General features: G+C 26.9%; 3 protein-coding genes across 3 annotated transcripts; 1 reads left to right on the top strand and 2 right to left on the bottom strand.

Moving 5' to 3' along the window:
• Positions 1–708: 708 nt before the first annotated feature.
• Positions 709–1829, top strand: INS49_003236 (uncharacterized protein; the record flags this gene model as incomplete). The annotated part of the gene is made up of 3 exons (XM_043164031.1): positions 709–974; positions 1035–1497; positions 1572–1829. The coding sequence occupies 3 exons, from the start codon at positions 709–711 to the stop codon at positions 1827–1829; spliced, it is 987 nt and encodes a 328-aa protein (XP_043018796.1).
• A 467-nt stretch (positions 1830–2296) lies between these two features.
• INS49_003235 (uncharacterized protein) lies at positions 2297–3241 on the bottom strand (the record flags this gene model as incomplete). The annotated part of the gene is made up of 2 exons (XM_043164030.1): positions 2297–2637; positions 2884–3241. 2 exons carry the CDS (start codon positions 3239–3241, stop codon positions 2297–2299), a joined length of 699 nt encoding a protein of 232 aa, XP_043018795.1.
• Positions 3242–17614: 14373 nt separating this feature from the next.
• On the bottom strand, positions 17615–19072 carry INS49_003234 (uncharacterized protein; the record flags this gene model as incomplete). Its single annotated transcript, XM_043164029.1, has 2 exons — positions 17615–18649; positions 18971–19072. The coding sequence occupies 2 exons, from the start codon at positions 19070–19072 to the stop codon at positions 17615–17617; spliced, it is 1137 nt and encodes a 378-aa protein (XP_043018794.1).
• Positions 19073–19291: the final 219 nt, after the last annotated feature.

Below are 19291 nucleotides of genomic sequence, written 5' to 3'. Positions count from 1 at the left end.
CTTGAACTGGGCACAACTGATGAAGATTGGATCTTCTGGCGTACAGTGACTGCCGAGCTTGAATGACTGTCCAGCCAGCTAGCTGGACCCTTACCCTTGATTGTGGTCAGGGTCTAGAGTCCCTTCGTCAATCATTGCTGCTGTATGCAGTACTCTGACTGACTGACAAGCCCTGTCAGCCCAGCTCCCAGCTCAGCACTGAGGGTCCACACCAAGGAACCAAGGTATCGTCACGTCGGCAAATATCACGGTCCGCAGAGAGTCATCAGCCAGGATCGACCGCTGCTTGCTCCCTGAACCTGCTGCAGGTTCTTACTGACACTTGTACACATGTTGATGGGGGAGGTCGAAGAGGGAACGGCTCTGGCGAGAGACTGAGAAGCTGAGGAAGGAAGTCGTGCTGAAGATCATCGAGCAGCATTAATAAACTGGTGACGGATCGATGTTGAACGATGCTGGGTTGACCACTGAGGTGCATGTTTCGAATTCCCCTAACCCTGTGCATGCGGCATGTGGGGCTGGCATCTGGAATGGGACGAACTGAGATGAACTGATAAGATAAGCTTCTCCATGCAGCCGTGAGCGTCATGACGCCGTCGCGCTCCACATTGGGCCATCGGACACAGGATTGCCTCTCGACCGGCAATCGACGACAGTTATTCATTGACCCATGTCTCCTGAGATGAGATAACCTCCAACACCGCCAGCATGGGTGTCCAGCCTGACCAGAGCGCGTGCGATGGCCCTCCGCCTGCCCCCAGCGACAACAAGCGTAAGCGCAAGCGCCAACCCACGGTCGGCCACTCTCCCACCGACAACGATGTGACTCCTGCTGCGCCATTGCGACAACACGACGGCGACGGCGGCGACGAGGAGGTGGGCTCGGGTGTCCTTGTGCCAGGTGTCAAGAAGAAGGCAAAGAAGCCCAAAGACCCCAGCACTGCTGACCCTCCTGCCGAGAAGCGGCTTCGAAGGTCTGTCCTGCTCCTGCCTACTATCAGCCCGCTGCTACTGACATGGACATCCCCTCTCAGGTTCCGTCCCAAGGCTCCCTCGTCCTTCCATGCCGTCTACGAACGCGCCACCACCCAGCGATTCTTCCTGCTCTCGAGGACTCGCTCCGGCACTGCCGACTGCCCCGAGGAGCTGTTCGAACTGACCGGGTCCACCGGCAACATCTACCGCGTCCACATCCAGAAACAGCCCACGTGCAGCTGCCCTCACGGCACAGCAGGGAACCAATGCAAGCACATCGTGTGGTGTCTAAAGTCTATCCTCCGGGCTCCCGATGCCCACGTCTACCAGCTCGCTCTGCTTAGCACCGAGCTCCGCGACATCTTCGCCAACGCGCCCGCGCCTACCAGCGAGTCCGGCCCAGAAAAGGACAAGAACCGCAAAGCAGTCGAAGGCGACTGTCCCATCTGCTTTGAGGAGATGCAGGCTGGAGATGCCAAGGAGCCGCTGGTCTGGTGCAAGGCCGCTTGTGGCCAGAACATCGTGCGTGGCCTCCCTCTCCCTCCCTCTCGCGATAGATGTGGATGCTCCGGCTTTGCTAACAGCCGCAATCACAGCATAAGGAGTGCTTCGAGATGTGGGCGGCCACGAAGAAAACTGGTAGCGGCGTCGGTAGGGCTGTGGTCTCGTGTCCGTACTGTCGATCCGCTTGGGAGGGCGACAATGACATGATCAACAAGATCAACACTTCCGGAACACCAAACCCTGACGGCTACGTCAATGTTGCCGATCAGCTGGGCATCAGCACCGAGCGAGACTACAGCGCATACTCGACGTGGTGGACGGGACACCCGGGCTATCGAGGTCGACGCTGAGGCCCGTTCTGACTTGCCCCTCCTCCACAACACTCTACAAAACTCCTCAGTTTTGTCAACTGCAAGGTAAAAGATCCGCTCCACTTGTGCAAGAAAGCGCAAGAAGGCCGTCGCAGGCATTGTTTTGGCTTCTGTCTCTGTTTCTTGGAATTTCTTTTCAGTCCTTGATACCCGACTGTTGCTTCATTAGCTCGTCACATTTTCAATGTACAGTATTCACAGCTCAATTTGCATCTCACGTCAAGTTGCCTCGATCAGATTTCCAAAGTGTATGTTGTACAGCCTCTCCTCTTGCCCCAACTCCGCGCCTGTCAAGGAAAGAAACAGTCTAGCTGGGTGGCCAGGTCATCGCAGAGTCATGTATCACCGACGTGATCATGCCAGCATCACCACCAAGTGCCTTGTTCTAATTCACCAGTTGACCGCTGCGGCCTCCCGCGGTGTCACCTCTCGTCCCCGGCCACGGCTCAGTAGGACCGCTTCTTGAGCTTCTGGAGCTCCTTCTCCCTGGCGGCGACGTATCTGGCAAAGCTGCGCCTCGCCTCAGCCTTTGCAGCCGCGGGCGGGGCAGCTCCGGCGGTCGCGTTACCGGCCGTAGCGGCCTGGACCATCTGGACCGGGACGACACCGCCGAACGGACCGGCATTGGCGTCGTTCATGCATCGCACGAGACAGACATTGTCCTGGCCAGCGACGGTGCCCGTGCAGGCCTGGTTGGCCGGTACCGCCGCCGTCAAGGCCTGCTCGGATGTCTGCGTGTCACGGCTGCGAGAGTTCTCTCCCGGTGGCATGTCCGTGACCCTGATGTCTGTCCAAGTCTAACAAAGAAAGAAACAAACAAACCAGTCAGCTTCCTGTGCATCACGCTAGGCTTGAGGGATGGGATGGAGGATCATGGAAGGGAGCTGCACACACCGCCGCGGTAGCGTCATCGTTTATGGCACAGCTGTCTAGTATCTGTTAGTCACCTGCTACGGATTCCAAAGTGATACATTCTGGAACATTCTAAATCACAAAGATCGGGGATGTGTAGTAGGAGAAGGATGGTACTCACATGGGCCACCACCGTCGCCGTTGACCTGGTGCAGGGTCATCTGGACCTCGCCGCCCTGAGTCACCTGCGGCAGGGCCTCGCCCGTTTCGCCCATGATGGCGGTCGTTCCGGCCTCGACGTCGTTGTCACCGCCGGCAAGGGTCTCGCCCACGGTGTCGGCGGCCTGGCCCTTGAAGCGTGTCGAGTCCTGCTGGAACGGGTTCCGGCGGGTTCCGTCACGAGGTGTTGCGGTGTCGATGCCTAGGGCCATACCCTGTCCACCTGCATCGCCAGTCGCCCTGACAATGGCAGCGTGGCCAGCCACGAGTGGGGAGAGGAGGCAGAGGAGGAGGGCTGCGGCGATAGTCTTGGAAGGCATGATGCTAGCCTTGTTGGGTCCGGTGTTATACGTAGACGGGGAATATAAAGTTAATTAGAAAAGCTGCTGACTGGTTCGAGCAATGGGAATGGAGGGGGAAAAAGACAATTAAAAGGCAGGTCCGGCTGCTGGGTACTGGTGCTGATGCTGATGCTGAAAGACTGAAGATGCTCCTGATGATGGCTTCAATCCAACTCTTGAGGCTGGTATGGGAATGCAACCGGTTTTATAGACGGCATCGCTGGCAGCATCACGATGCCGACACGAGGTAGAAGGCGCCTCCGTACGGCCTTACTACGGTCCTCACATTCTCGTTGCCCAGTCAAACCAGTATGAAGGGCCCTAAATTGGTCAGATTGAAGCCTTCGTAACTCTTCAACACGGTCGAGCACACCTTCCCTACCAGATGCCGGCATTGGACATTAGATGCCAACATATCCAAGCCACACAATGCCCCCTATACTCGTCCATCTATCCAGCCACTGAGCAACTCCGGACACTCCAAGCCGGATCTTCTGCTGATCAACGGCAAGGCCCCAAACAACACGCTCTTGGCTCGAGCCGCAGGTGATCAATCGCGGCCGAGTAAGGCTTAGCCCAGCCACCTTGTCAGCTCTGGGTCCTGCGATTCAGCCTGCCTTGCCGTCTGCTCTGGAGTGATTCTGGCGGTCTTGGAATGCAGTCCTGGTGGTCCACCGCCGCTGGTTACCCGTCTGTGCACGCTCCCAATTGCCATGACGCGAATGACCACGGAGCACCTCGAGCGCACGCCACAGGGGCTCCCGATGGCCGAGAGGGATCAGGGCCAAGCTTATTAGCCTTGAGAGCCAAGAGGCAGATCACGCTGCCTTATATGCCTCCGCACTGCCGTCCGAGCGTCAGTTCCAACCACTCTGTCAGGGGGTTCTGCAATAAGAGGGTTGTATTCGGTTTCTGGTTGTCGTTCTGTTTAAGTTTGTATCGAAGGGCCGAGGGGCCGAGGATTATCTATTAATGCCTATAAGGGGTTTGTGCGATGCTCCTTCCTTATAATCTGCCCCCTTTAAAAAATAGCGGCGCCCTTATAGTTAATAAATAATTTTAAAAGGTACGTTTAATAAATTAATTATCCTATATTTTATTTTTTAAATAAAGTATTAAGCTTAAATTATTTCTATTTTCTTTATAATTTTTATTTTTATTCTTTAAAATATTAAGGTTATTTTAAGATTTATTTTATAATTTATTATATTTCTTATAATTAATTACTTTTATATCTTTACTTAATTTAAAGTTATTTATAAAAAGTTTTAATTTAAAAATATATTTATTATTAAATAATTTAATAATAATATTTATAATATTTTAAATAATAAAAAAGGTATTAAATTTATTTATAATTATTTTAATAAATAGGGTATAATAATTACCTTTTAAAATATTAATTTATTTATTTTTCTTAATTAATTAATTTTTTAAGTTAATAATATATATAATATTAAGATTAAGTTGCATTTAAAGTAAGTTTTATTAAATATTTAATTTAATATTTTTTAATTATAATTTTGCAATTTAAGCTTATTATTTATTAATTTTAATAATAAATTTAATATTTTTTATTTTATATTACTTATATTTTTATTATTTTATTAAAAGCAAAGGCATTATTAATAAAAAATAAAAATAAATATTAGCATATTTTATTATAAGTAAGGAAAGTAATATAAATTAATAAGTTATTATATTATTAATAAAAGATATAATAAATTATAGGAATATATTAAATTTTATTTTCTTTAAGTTGCATTATAAACTTATTATAAGCATTATATTAAATTTTTTTTAATTAATTTTCTTTAATAAATTATATTTTTTAATTTAAAATAATATAATAAAAATATTAAAATTATTATTAAAAAAGTAATTATTAAGAGGAAGTAGTTTTTTAAGTAGGTTTTCTTTAATTTTATTATATATAAATTTAGCAGCTTTAATATTTTTATTAAAATTGCTTTTACTTAAGGATCTTTTAAATTTAAATTAAGATTTAGCTTAAGAAAAAAAAGTATTATAATTTATTATATTAAATAAATATTATAAAGAATATAATAAAGTTAAGGCTTTTTTAATTAATTAATTTATTTTTATATTTATATAAAAAAGATATTAATTAAATTTTTTATTAGCAATATTTTATAATTTATTATAAATATATATTTATTATTTATATTTCTTCTTTTTATATTTTTTAATAAATTATAAGAGCTTTTTATTATATTTTTATTTTTATATTAAGTAAATAAGGGTAAGGAGATTTATAGCTTTATTAAGTTTATTAATTTTAATATTATTAAAATTAAGAATTATTTATAATATAATATATAAGTTTTTTGCAATAATTATTAAGTTAATTTAATTATTTTAATACGTAATATTATTAATATTTTTAATTTAAGGCTTTGAATTTTAAAAAAGATTTATAGCTTAGCGCTTTGCTTTAAATTTATGCCGTTTAAGTTTATTTTTAAATAGCTTTTTATTTTTATTTTCTTTTATTATTATTATTAGCAATAAGCTTAAATTATAAGGCTGTTTTAAGTATATTTTTTATTAAATAAAGATAAATAAAAAAATAAAAAGGAGGAAGAAGTTTATAATTTTTAAAAAAGAATTAAAATTATGCTTTAAGTACTATTATATTTATTTTATTTTTTTATTTAAAGTTTTTAGGTAAATATTATTATAAGTTATTATAATAATTATTAATAATAGTTATTAATAATAGTTATTAATAGTAATTATTATATTAAGTTTATAATAAATAGTTATTTATAAGTAAATTTATTAAGTAGTAATTATATATTAAGTTTTAATTATGGTAAGGTTATTTATTTTTAAAATTTAAGTTTTAATTTAATGTATTTAATAAGATATTTTATGTTTTTTAATTTTAAGTATTATTAGTTAATTATATGCTTTGCATAATCTTTAATTTAAATAAGTTTAATTTAAGGTATATTTTAATTAAATAAATTTAAAGAATATAGCTTAAAGTAATTAATGGAAATAATATTATACTTTAACTTTTATATATATAGAAAGTTAAGTTAATATATAAAATAATTAATTCTTTTTATAATTTTAAAAGGGCTTGCATATTATGGTTTATATTTATGGCTAATATTTTATAAAATTTTATATTCTTTATATAGTTAAAGTAATACTTATGCTTTAACTTTAAAGAATTATATAAAATATTATTTATTAAAGTATATTTTTATTATTATTATTATAAGCATTAAGGTATTATATATATAAATATAGCTTTAAGAAAGGTTTAATAATTAATAAGGTACTTAGTTTATAATAATATTTAGGATATTATTTAGGGTAAAGCCTTTAATAATTTTATTTAAGGAAGTTTTAATTGCTTAGGATTTATTATTATAATATTTAAATTATATTTATGGTAAAGTATTTAATTATTTTTATAAATTGTTAAGGCCGTAAATAAAATAATAAAGTATAAATTTAATGGTTTATATTGTTTTTTTTAATTAATCGTTAATTTATAAATAGTATATAATTATATAAAGTAGCTTTATTTTAAATAGTTTTTATATTAATAATAAAAACAAGCCACTTAAATAATGAGGGATAGGTTTTGCTAAACCCTCTTAAGGATAACTTAAAAAGGAGCTTTAACGTAATAAAAAGGGAAGATAAGAATAAAAGGGAATTAAAGAAAGGAAAAAGATAAATATTTTAAAAATTCTTAAAAATAAGAAAAGCTTAATTAAAGCATTAAATATATAAGAAAAGAAAAGAGTTAATTTCTTAAAAGAATATTTAAAATAAGCATAAAAGCTAGCTTTTTATAGCTAATTAAAATTTAATATAATATTATTTCTTATATAATTCTTTATATTTATTAATATACCCCTTTTTAAATACTTTATAATAAGTATTATAAAAACCATTAAAATAAAACTTTACTATTTTTAATTAAGCTTTTAAGTTTTAAAATTTACTTTATTATAATTTTAATTATTATTATTATTTTTAATTTCTTACTTACTTATCTTATTATAACTTTTATTTTTTTATAAAAGCTTTAAATATTCTTAAGATTTACTTAGCAATATATTTATTAATTATATTCTTTTAATTATTAAAGTTTGCTTTAATAGCTAGTATTAATATAGCTATTAAAAATTTAAATACCTTTATAAAATAAAAAGTAAATTTATTCTTTTTTTTAATTATTATATTAAGTATAATATATTAGCTTTATTAATTTCTACTTTTGCTTTTTATAAAGCTTTTACTTTTATTTTTACTTTTTATAATATTTCTACTTTTAATATTTATACCTTGCATTTAATTACTTAATTAATTTATTTATAAGCCTTTTAAATTATTCTTAAATAAACTTTATTATTATTTTAATTATTTTAAGTTAATTAATATGCTTTAAGTTTTATTTATATTTATTATTAAAATAAGTAAATAAGAAAGATCCTTATATATGTTAAGATAAGCATTTTTTATTAGCTTTAAAATATTTTATAATGCAATATTTAAATTAAAAGCTTATTTAATTAAAGTTATGCTTAATTAATTTTAAGCTATTTAAAAGTTTATACCTTATTATATATTAAATATTTAAAATTAAATTATTAAATTAATTTATATTAAAACTATTATTTTCCTTATATTCTTTTTGCAATTAATAATAATCTTAATATATTATAATTTAAATAGTTGCTGCTAAATAATGTTTTTTTATAATAAGAGCTTACTTTTTATTTTAATTATTTTTATGCTATTAATCTTAATAAGAAGAATTAATATAAGCGTTTAAATGGCTTTATTAATCCTATTAAGCTTTAATTAAATAGCAAATATTTAAGTAATAATATTAGCAATAGCTTTAAGTATTTTATAATGTATAATTTTAATTAAAAAAGCCTTAACTTAATTTTATATTTCTTAATTATTCTTTCCTTAGTTTTTTTTAAAATAGTTTTTAATAAACTTAGTAGCATGCTATTTATAAAATATTTTATTAATTTATCTTAATCCTAATATAAACTCCTTATTAAAATTTTGCATTTTATTTTTTAAAGTAGTTATTAAATATTTATAAATAAGCATTTTAGCATTTTTATTTATCTTATTTTTTTTATCTTTTAATATAAAATTATTTTATAATAAGTAATAATTCTTTATTTTATTAAAAATTATTATTATTTAATAATTAAGTATATAAATAAGTGTAATAATAAATTTATAATCTTTTATTAATTTATATTATTAATATTTCTTAAATAAGATATAATTATAATGCAAAGGTTTTTTAAATAAAAATATAATATTTTAAAAGTTAAAAAGTTGCTAAATTATAAGGGCTATAATATATTAAGTTTTTAATTCTTTATATTTATAAAGCATTCTTTTTATATTAAAGAAATTAAAGGTAAAAAAGGCTTAATATTATTTTATTAAATTTATTAACTTAGCTAATTTTCTTAGCTTAAAGTAAAGGTTAATGCTTAAAAAATATTTTTATATTATCTTTATAAATTTATTATTAAATATTATTTATTTTATATTAAAGAATAGTAATGAATTAAGGATTTAAAATTATTAAATATTATTTAAGTAAACCTTATTTATAATAATTCTTATTTTAAAGGAATCTTTAAAAAAGTTAGCATTTACTTTTTAAGTAAAGTTTTATTAATTTTAAATATTTATAATATTTAGAAATTGCAATACTTTATTAAGTAAGTTTTTAAAGTTATTAAAGTAAGAAAGTTTTATAATTATTAGCGCTAAATTATTTTTTCTTAAATTAATAAGCTTAATTATTAAAATTAAGACATTAAAGTTTTAAGATATTTTATAATATAAAGGTAATTAAAATTACTTTTTTACTTTGCCTTTTTAGCTAAAAGATATTTTAGCTTTTAATTATAAAGAAAGAAGGTAAAGGAAATAAGTAATAAAGTAAAAAGTAAGTAATAAAAGTTAAGTAATAAAGAGGGGAAGTATAATAATGGAAAAAGCCTTGCACCTTTAGGAATTATTATATAAGTAATTAAGATAAAAAGAGTTAAAAATAAGAAAAAAATATAATTAATATTTAGCTATAGCTTAAGGCAGCTTTTATAAATAATTATTGCTTATTTTTAAATAAGAATTAAATAAGGGAAAAGATTAATATATTAAAAGTGCATTATTATTAAAATAGCTAGGTAATAGCTAACCTTTAATTTTTAATTAATAATAATATAAAGGTAAAAAGAAGAAGAAGAAGAAAGGAAGAGGGCTTAGCTGTAAATAAATAAATATAATAGCATATATAAGTTAAAGTAGCAAAAGCTAATAACTTATTACCCTTAAGTTAAATAATTATATTAATTAAAAAAAAGGAATAATAAGGAGGCTTATAAGTTATTATTAAAAGCTATTAATTTATTATTTTATTAATGGTTAAAGTAAAAAGGTATATAATTTTCTGTTTTTTTTAAATAATAGCTAATTATAAAGTACTCCCCTTTTAATCTATAAGTTTATTAAACATAAATTAAAATAGGTTACCTAGTTAAAATTCCTTTATAATGGAAAGATAAATAACTTCTTTATAAGCAGGGAATTAAAGGTAAGTAACTCCTTTTTAATAATAAATTAACCTTAATTAAAAGCAAAGTAATAAATTACTTCTTTTAATAATAAGGTAGCTTATTATTAGCATTACTTGCTTCCTTTTATTATAATAACTTTATATATATAAATTTCCTTTTCTCTCTTAAGTTTTTTCTTTTTTCTTTCTTTTTAATATCTTTTTAACTTTAATTAGCCTTTAAGTTAAATTAAAATTAAAATAAAATATTATAATATATATATATTTAATTATTAATTTAAATTTTAAAAAAAATAAAAAAGCATTAATACCTTAGCTTATTAAAATCTTATTAAGAATTAAACCTAAGCCTTTAATATTAAATAGCTAACATTTTAATTATTAAACTATAAAACCTTAAGGTATTAAAGTAATACCGCTTAAAACTTATTAATTTTAAGGAATATATATACTTAAAATATTAATAAAAAATAATATATTATATTATTAATAATATAATAATATAATAAATATATATATTTTAAAAAAGTATTTATATTTTATATTTTATATTATTTATATTTTATATTTTATATTATTTTTATATTATAATATAAAAATAATATAAAATATAAAATATTAATATAAAACTTATATTAAATATATTAAAAATAATATTAAATAATATATTTAATATAAGTTTATAATAATAAATCTTATAAATTTAATAATATTTAAATATTAATATATATAAAGTTATAAATATAAATTAATAAATTAATAAATTAATAAATTAATAAATTATATAAATATTAAATAAATAATAAAAAAGATTAAAAACTATATTTAAAAGTATTTAAAATAAAAGTTATAATAATTATAAACCTTATTTTTATTCTTTAATAATAAAATAATAAACTTTATAATTATTATTTCATAATAAATAATAAAATAATAAACCTTATTTTTATTTTTTAATAAAAATAATAAAATAATAAACTTTATTTTTATTTTTTAATAAGAAATAATAAAATAATAAACCTTTTTTTTATTTTTTAATAAGAAATAATAAAATAATAAACCTTATTTTTATTTTTTAATAAAAAAGTTATAAACTTTATTTTTATTTTTTAATAAAAAATAATAAAATAATAAACTTTATTTTTATTTTTTAATAAAAAATAAAGTATTAATAAAAAATAATATATTATATTATTAATAATATAATAATATAATAATATATATATTTTATATTTTAAAAAAATACTTATATTTTATATTTTATATTATTTATTATATTATTTATATTTTATATTATTATATTATTATATTATTATATATTATTTATATTATTATAACTTTATATATACTTTATTTAAAAGATTAAAATATTATTAATATTAAAAATAAAAATTACCTTAGCTTTTTTATATATATTTTTATAAACCTTATAAAAATTATTATCTTATAAAAATTATATATAATTACTTTTAATCTTTAATAATAATATATATATATTTTTTAATAATATAAAACTTTAATTATAATTATTTTTATATATATATACTTTTAATAATAATAAATATATATATATATTTAATAATAATAAGTATATATATACTTTTAATATATATAAAATATATATATAATTATTTTTAATTATTAAGAATAAAAAGTATATATATATATATATACTTTTTATTAAAAATAATATATTTTATATTATATATAATAATAATAATATTAATATCCTTTTTATATATATTTTTATTATATATATATATATATATATATATATTATATTAAAATATACTTTATATTAAAAATATACTTTTATATTAAAAATATACTTTTTATTAAAAATATACTTTTTATTAAAAGTATACTTTTTATTAAAAGTAATATATTTTAATATATAAATAATAATAATAATAATAATTTTTCTTTTATTATAACTTATAATTAAAAATATAAATATCTTTTAATTTCTCTCCTTTTATTTTTTTTAACTTAACTTTTTTTAAAAATTATTAAATTATTAATATACTTTATCTTATTATAATTTATTCTTAAAAACCTATTTTTTATTATTTATATTAAATTATAAATTCTTTCTTTAATATTAATATTAGCTTTTTAATTAATATTATTTACTTTTAATTTTAAATATTTAACCTTAATAATAATAATTATAATAATAATAATAATATTATAATTTTAATAAAAAATTATTTAAAAAATTAAAAAAAAAGGAAAAGTAAATATTAACTTAAAAGAAAATAAAGAAAACTATAAATTTAAAATCCTTAATATATATATTTTAAATGCTAAGTTATTTATTTATAAATTATTACTTATTAATATTAATACTTATAAAATTATTAAGTTTATTTATATTATATTAAATTATAATTATAAATATAAATATAAGGCTATTAAACCTTAAATAATTATAGCAATATAATATTATTATTTATATTATTACCTTAAAATTACTTATAAAAAAAAATTAAAAAAAACATTAATAAAAAATAAGTATTTTATAAATATACTTACTTAATATTAATATTAATATTTAGCTTTAAATATTTATAAAATTAAATTTTAAAGTTTTATTATTTACTTTTTTTAACTTTAATATTTTTAATTAAATTCTTTCTTTTCTTTTATAAATTTATATTAATTTTAATATTAATAATATATATAGGAATTAATTATAATAATAATAATAATTTAAGTAATTTAAAATTATAAATTATTAATTAAATATTTATTATAAAATCTTTTAATAATTTTAATAATATTTATAATAAAAAAAGAAAGGCAACTTATATTAATTTAAATTTTAATATTAATAAAAAGACTTATTTAATTAAAGTTATTTATTATTTATTAATTAATAACTTATTATTTAATATTTTATTTTTAAAATTATTTAAAAATTTAATATAATATTTAAATAAATAAATAATTAATAATATTTATATAATATATAAATTTAATATTTAAGCTAATTTATTATAAAAATATACTTAAGTTATATTATTAAAAACTATATTATTTCTTATTTCTTTAATATAATAAAGCTATTATTAAAATTAAAGAAATAATATAAAAATAAAAAAATAATAATAAAGGAATATTTATTTAATTAAATATATAAACTTTAATTAATTTTATAAGTTATTTAAGGGTTATTATAAATTTTATTAATAAGAAATTTAAATTAAATTATTATTTAATAAGTATTATTTATTTATTTATATATTTATTTATTTATTAATTAATTAATTAATATATTAATTATTAAATTTATTATTTTAAGGTTTAAGTTTCTTAATAATACTTATTATAGCTTATATATATATAAAGTTTTATATAATAAAATTTTAATTCCCTTAAAAATATTATTATTAATAATTAATAAATATATAATATATAAAATTTATTTAATATTTAATAAAATAAATTAAAATATTAATTTATCTTAATATTATATAAGATAATAAAAGAAATAATAATATGTTTTTAAATAAGTTTAATACTGCTTATTATTTAAAAGAAAGTAATAATTTTAAGTATAATATATAATATATTATTTATATAATAAACTTAGCTATAAAGGTTATTATTACTTCTTTTAATACTTTTATTATTAATAATAAAGAATTAAAAGAAATAAAATTATTATTTATATTTTTAAAATTAGCAGAAAACTTTTTAAAATTAAGTAAAAGGGAAAAAAATTAAATATTTAAAAAACTATTAAGTATTTATTAAATCTTTATATTTAAGTTTTATTTTATATTAATATTAATAATTTCTCTTAATAAAGTTACTTAATAAAGTTTAATAAATAGCTATTATTATTAAATATAATAAAGGAATTAAAAAAAGATAATTAAAAATATTATAAGAATTTAAAATAAAAAAAGAATTATTATAAGATAAAAATAAAATATTAATTTTATTAAGTATTTATAAGTTATAATATAATCTTTTATTTTAATTAATTATTAATATAACTTATTAAATATTAATATTAAATAAAATTTAATTTTAAAAATAATATAAATAGCATTAAATTTTAAAGAACTTATAAATTAATTAATTTAAGATTTTAATTATAATTTATTAAAAGAAATTAAAATTAAATTATTTAATTAAATATAATTAATTAATTTAAAAGATATTTTATATACTTTTTATATATTAATTATTTTACTTTAAAATTAATAATATCTTATATTAAATATTATTTTTTCTTTATTAAAGAAAATATATATAACTTTATTAAATTTTAAATAACTTTATAGAGATAAATTAAATTAAGAAATAAAAAATAAAGTAAGTTTAATAATTTTATTATTTAACCTTATATTAATTATTAAAGTTTATTTATATTAATTATTTATTAAATTTATTTATACCCTTTTGCTAAAAGCTTTATTATAGCTATTTTTATAAAATTAAATAAATTAAATTAATATTATTTAAATAACTTTAAATTTAAAGATAACGATATTATTATATATAAACCTTATTTATTTATTATATTATTTAACCCTTAATTTATATATAAATACTTTAAAAAAGCTTAATTTATTTAATTATTAAATAAATATATTAAAATCTTTAATAATTAAAGAAGCTATTATATAAGCTTTTACTTTTTAAATAAATAAAGAAATTAATAAATTAATTTAATTAATTATAATTAAGTTATATATAAAAATATATAAAAATAAGGAAAAAGAACTTAAAGTATTAATTATATTAAATAAAAATAATATATATATTAATTTAAATATTATATTAATAAAAACTTTATTAAAGAAACTTATTAAAAATAAATAAGAAATAAATATATTTAAATTTTTATTTCTTAATACTTTTAATAAAGATATAAAAAGAAATATTAAAAATAAAATTAAAGATTATTTTAAAAAAGGATTAAAACCTTATATTATAAGTTAAAATTAAAGATTAATTATTAATTATTAATATATTAATTTTTATATTAAATAAATATATTTAAATAATGGGAATTAAATAAATTAACTTATTTAATCTTATTTATATTAATAATTAAATATTTAATTATATTTGCTATATTAGCTATTATTAAAGCAAATTTTAATAAAGGAATAAATATAATAATTAAATAATATATAAATTTATAAAATATTACTTAAAAATAAGTATTAATATTAAAATATATTATTATTAATTTGAAAAAAGAAAATAAATTACTTAAAATTAAAAAATATATGGATTTAAAAGTTATATTAAATAAAGATTTATTAAAAATTAATATAAGTAAAGGAAAAGGTTTAAAAAAATAAAAATAATAATATTAATTTAAGTATATAAATTTATTAATTATATATTAAAGTTAAATCCTATAAAGAAAAGTTTTTTTAATTAATATTAAGCTTAAATATATAATTTAACCTTTTAAAATAATAACTTATTTTACCTTTATATATATAATTTTCTTTTATATTTTTATAAAAATATATAAAAAAGGTTTTTAGCTAAAATAATTAAGAATGTTTCTTTTAATAAATACTTATATAAGGGCATTTATATAAGATATATATATATATATAATATTATAATTTATATATTTATATAAATCTACATCTTTATTTATTATATATATTTTAAATAATATATTTTAAAATATTAATAAATAAACTTTTTAAAACCTTTATTATAACTTTATAAAGCTTTATTTTTTTTAAAAAAAAATTATTAATTATTAAATAATTTATTATTAAATTTATTTAATTCTTAAAATTATAATAATTATAAATTTATAATCCTTAAATTTAGCTTTATTTTATTAAACTTATTATAAGCTTAATTAAACTTTAAATTATTAAAATATTATATTATATATTAATATTATATTAATATTAATATAAAGGTTTATAATATAAATATAAATATAAATATAAATATATAATATAAAGCCTTTAATAATATAAATATAAATATAAATATAGTATTACAAATATAAATACAAATATAATATTATGTATTAATATAAATACATAATACAAATACACTAATACTGTCACAACTTTGGCTGCAGCCCAAAGGGCTCCTTTAGAGCCTTCCTTCCTTTCTTCCTCTTTTTTCCTTTTTAGGCCAGCATACTCTTTAAATCCACATAATTTGGTGCACATTTCGAGCCCTCGTGCCGTGAAGCCCAAGTGACGTCTCAGCTTAATTATTTTTAAACTTAATTTTTTATGTTTTTTTAAAAAAAATTAAATAAGTATTTATTTATACTTTTATAATAAATTTTAATTTTAATTTCTTAAATTATTCTTTATTTATTAAAAAGTTTTAAAAAATAAAATTAAGATAATTAATAAAAATATTTCTTATATTTTTATAATATTTTTTTTAAAATATATTATATTTTATAAAAAAAATTAAAAATTAAAATTTAATTTTCCTTTAAATTTAATATTTAATTTATATTAAAATTATTTATTAAAAAGATAATATAATTATAAAATATTTAAAAGGCGTTTTTTTATATATTATAATATTAATCCCTTTATTTTAAATTTCTCATATTTTAATTTTAAATATCCTTTTAACGCATTTATTCCACATTATTATATTAATTACATAAATTATTAAGAAAGCTTAGGCCCTTAAAACGGGCGTATTAAATGGACACTTAAACTTTTGAGATAAGTTAATAGGAGGGGATGGCGGTAGCCGAAAAACAGTAGCATCGTGATACTCAAACCGGGCGCACCCGAGACAACGTTGAACTTTTTAAAAATTGAATTTTTTTGGTAATTCTCGAATAGAACTCGGGCTAACCTGAAGCCGCTGTGGCCGGTGGCTAGTTATCCCAGAGATCTTAACAAGCATTGTCCACTGAGTCTTCCATTCACCCCGTGAACGGATTTCATGTGGTGCTCTTGAGCGCCAGACACGCATGCAAGTGAATGTTGGCATTCCTACCAAACTTGTTCTGAATTCTCATGCTCAGCGGATCACTTTGACTAGTCCTACTAGCGCTTCCCCGTTCTTCCACGTTTCCATACATCTCTGTGTTGAATGTTGTACCAGTTCAATGAGAATTTTAGAATATCAGAAACAGTATAGTCATGTTTGAGGACTTTCGGTGCGCTTGGGCCTGAGCAAGTTGTGATTAGCAAATATGCATGGAGTGTACAACATGCGAGGAAAGTATTCAAGCACCGATATGTCCACATCAGTAGCGTGGCCAGACAGGGCCAAAATCAGATCTTAACAGATGATGGTCAGACAAACCTGACTAATGCACTACAGCTGTCGCGTATTCGGTTGAAACAATGTGATCAGGCCAACATATTGATTCTGGCTGCGATGAGTACGGTAGGCCTTAAACTGCGAGCCATTACCCAAGAGTCTGGTGCCGTGCGATTTTCTAAAAAGGCGGATCTCATGATTTGGACACGTCAAATTACTCATGACTATATATGCATGCACGGGTACTAATGCCTTCCAGTTGCTGAGTATCAAAAGGTATATGATTAAATGCTTGAATCTTCTATGCGATGCAATTCTTTGGCCGCTTCTTTTCCTTAAGCATGCCTTCCCCATTGTGCTGTTTGCCTACGGCTCCCCGAGACGCCTTTGTAATTTCACAGATTCAGTGCCATCCAAAGCAACTGACCCACTGTTATTGAACGCCTTCCCTTTCCCTGTAAACGAAAATGCTGATCACTATGCCATCAGAGGACTTCCACACTCTACTGCCACATGGGCCGTTGCGATTGTCCGCCCCTTGAGGACATGACCAGCATCTCGAAACCCTCCACTCTTTTTCTCAATGATGAGTTCTCCTTGGCCAAAGACCGATTCTTCCTCTCCAGGTGGGCAATGTACTCGGTGGCCTTGCTCAAGATTGTGGCCTTGTTGAGCTTGTGTGCGGGCGTCACCCCGCCGAGGTCGTCCTCGATGTCCAGCCCCGCTTCGGCCTTGATCTCGTCCATTATATTTGTCGAGTTGTTGACCTCATCGTCTGCGTGCTCCAGCCTGTGCACCATTACCCGTAGAGCTGGGACGCTATCCCGCAGAGCAGCGATCTTGTCGTTCAGGTTGGTCCGGTATCGCTTCTCGATCATGTTGTGTGCTGTCTTCTTGGGACCGAGGGCAGGCTTGGAGACTGTAGTTGAAGGTGACTCCTCTTTGGTGGACGGCGCGGTGTGGCGACGCTGAGGGGGAGGTGGCGAGCAGGATGAACGGGGTGACGAGGGCGAGGACGCATCATCATCCGACGACGACTTCCTCTTGAGGTTTGCGCGAGCAGGATACCTCCTTTGCTGGTTTGCTTGTGTGGGTTCTGGGGGTGTAGGAAGGCCAGTGTTAGGGGCCTGGGCAGGGACCGAGGATGGTTGGCGCTGAGGCATGGCGAGGTTCATCTGTGGGGACTGGAACAAAGGCCTTGTGTCGTTGACTCCCTCACTACCAAACTGCACAACGTCGTCCAGCCCGGGGTTGGAAGCATCCATGTGGCTCAGGTCCGGGCTCATGACAGGGATCGACGAAAGGTCGGGGCTGTCAAGGAGCTCACTCTTGAGGAAGAAGTCGGAGTCGGGGGAATGCTCGAGCTTGTCCCAAGAGGTCCACTCGTCCCCGGTGGTGAAGGAGGAGGCGAAGCCAGGGAATATGGGCGAGACGGGTGATGCAGATCCCGGAGAGGGCGCCGAGTCGGTGGTGAGCTCAGCGGCACTCCAGTCCTCTATCGAGTTGTAGAGGGGGAGGTTGAAGTTTGTCTGGGTGTTCTATGTAGATGAGGCAAGATGTCAGAGAGCCTGGCCGTATCAAGTGACGGGATGCAGAACTGAGACGAGGCGTGACGAGGGGCATGATATAGCAAGAGAAGGGTAGTGTCCCAACAGCAGCGGGAGGATGGCTTGACAGGCCCGAGTGGGTCTGCGGGTCCGAAACAGCAGCAGGAAAGCATGCTTCACAGGTCCGCTGATGCCAGCAACAGCAGACCATGGAGGAATAATTCAAGCGAGGAATGAGCTTGATGGAGGAGGGGTAAAGCGAAAGAGGGCAGGGTGGACCGCGAGGGCCCGGGCTTGGGAGCCAGAACTGACCTGTTGTCGTTTGATAGTGGAAGGCTGGGGTTGAGGGTACGTGCCGAACAGCAAGGATTGTTGGCTGACACCTGCTAGGTCCGATATATCGAAATTGTCCATTTGATTGGTCGACCTGGGAGGGTATATGCCCAGGTGGTGATGCGAGCTGGTATGGGTATGTACTGATTTCCGCTCTGGGTCGGTGGCGTTCTAGAGACTTCTTTCTGCTGGCCCAAGCCCACGGGAAGAAGACGACAGGGGGGTGGCGTGTGTGTGTCGATGTTGGTATCGAATGGTTGTATTGTAGGATGTTGGGTGATCGATGCCGGCTGGAGTCTA

The sequence above is a fragment of the Diaporthe citri genome (assembly GCF_014595645.1).
Source record: "Diaporthe citri strain NFHF-8-4 chromosome Unknown scaffold_10, whole genome shotgun sequence".
In the NCBI taxonomy this organism is placed as follows: Eukaryota; Fungi; Ascomycota; class Sordariomycetes; order Diaporthales; family Diaporthaceae; genus Diaporthe; species Diaporthe citri.
This window is presented reverse-complemented; position numbering and strand designations above follow the sequence as displayed.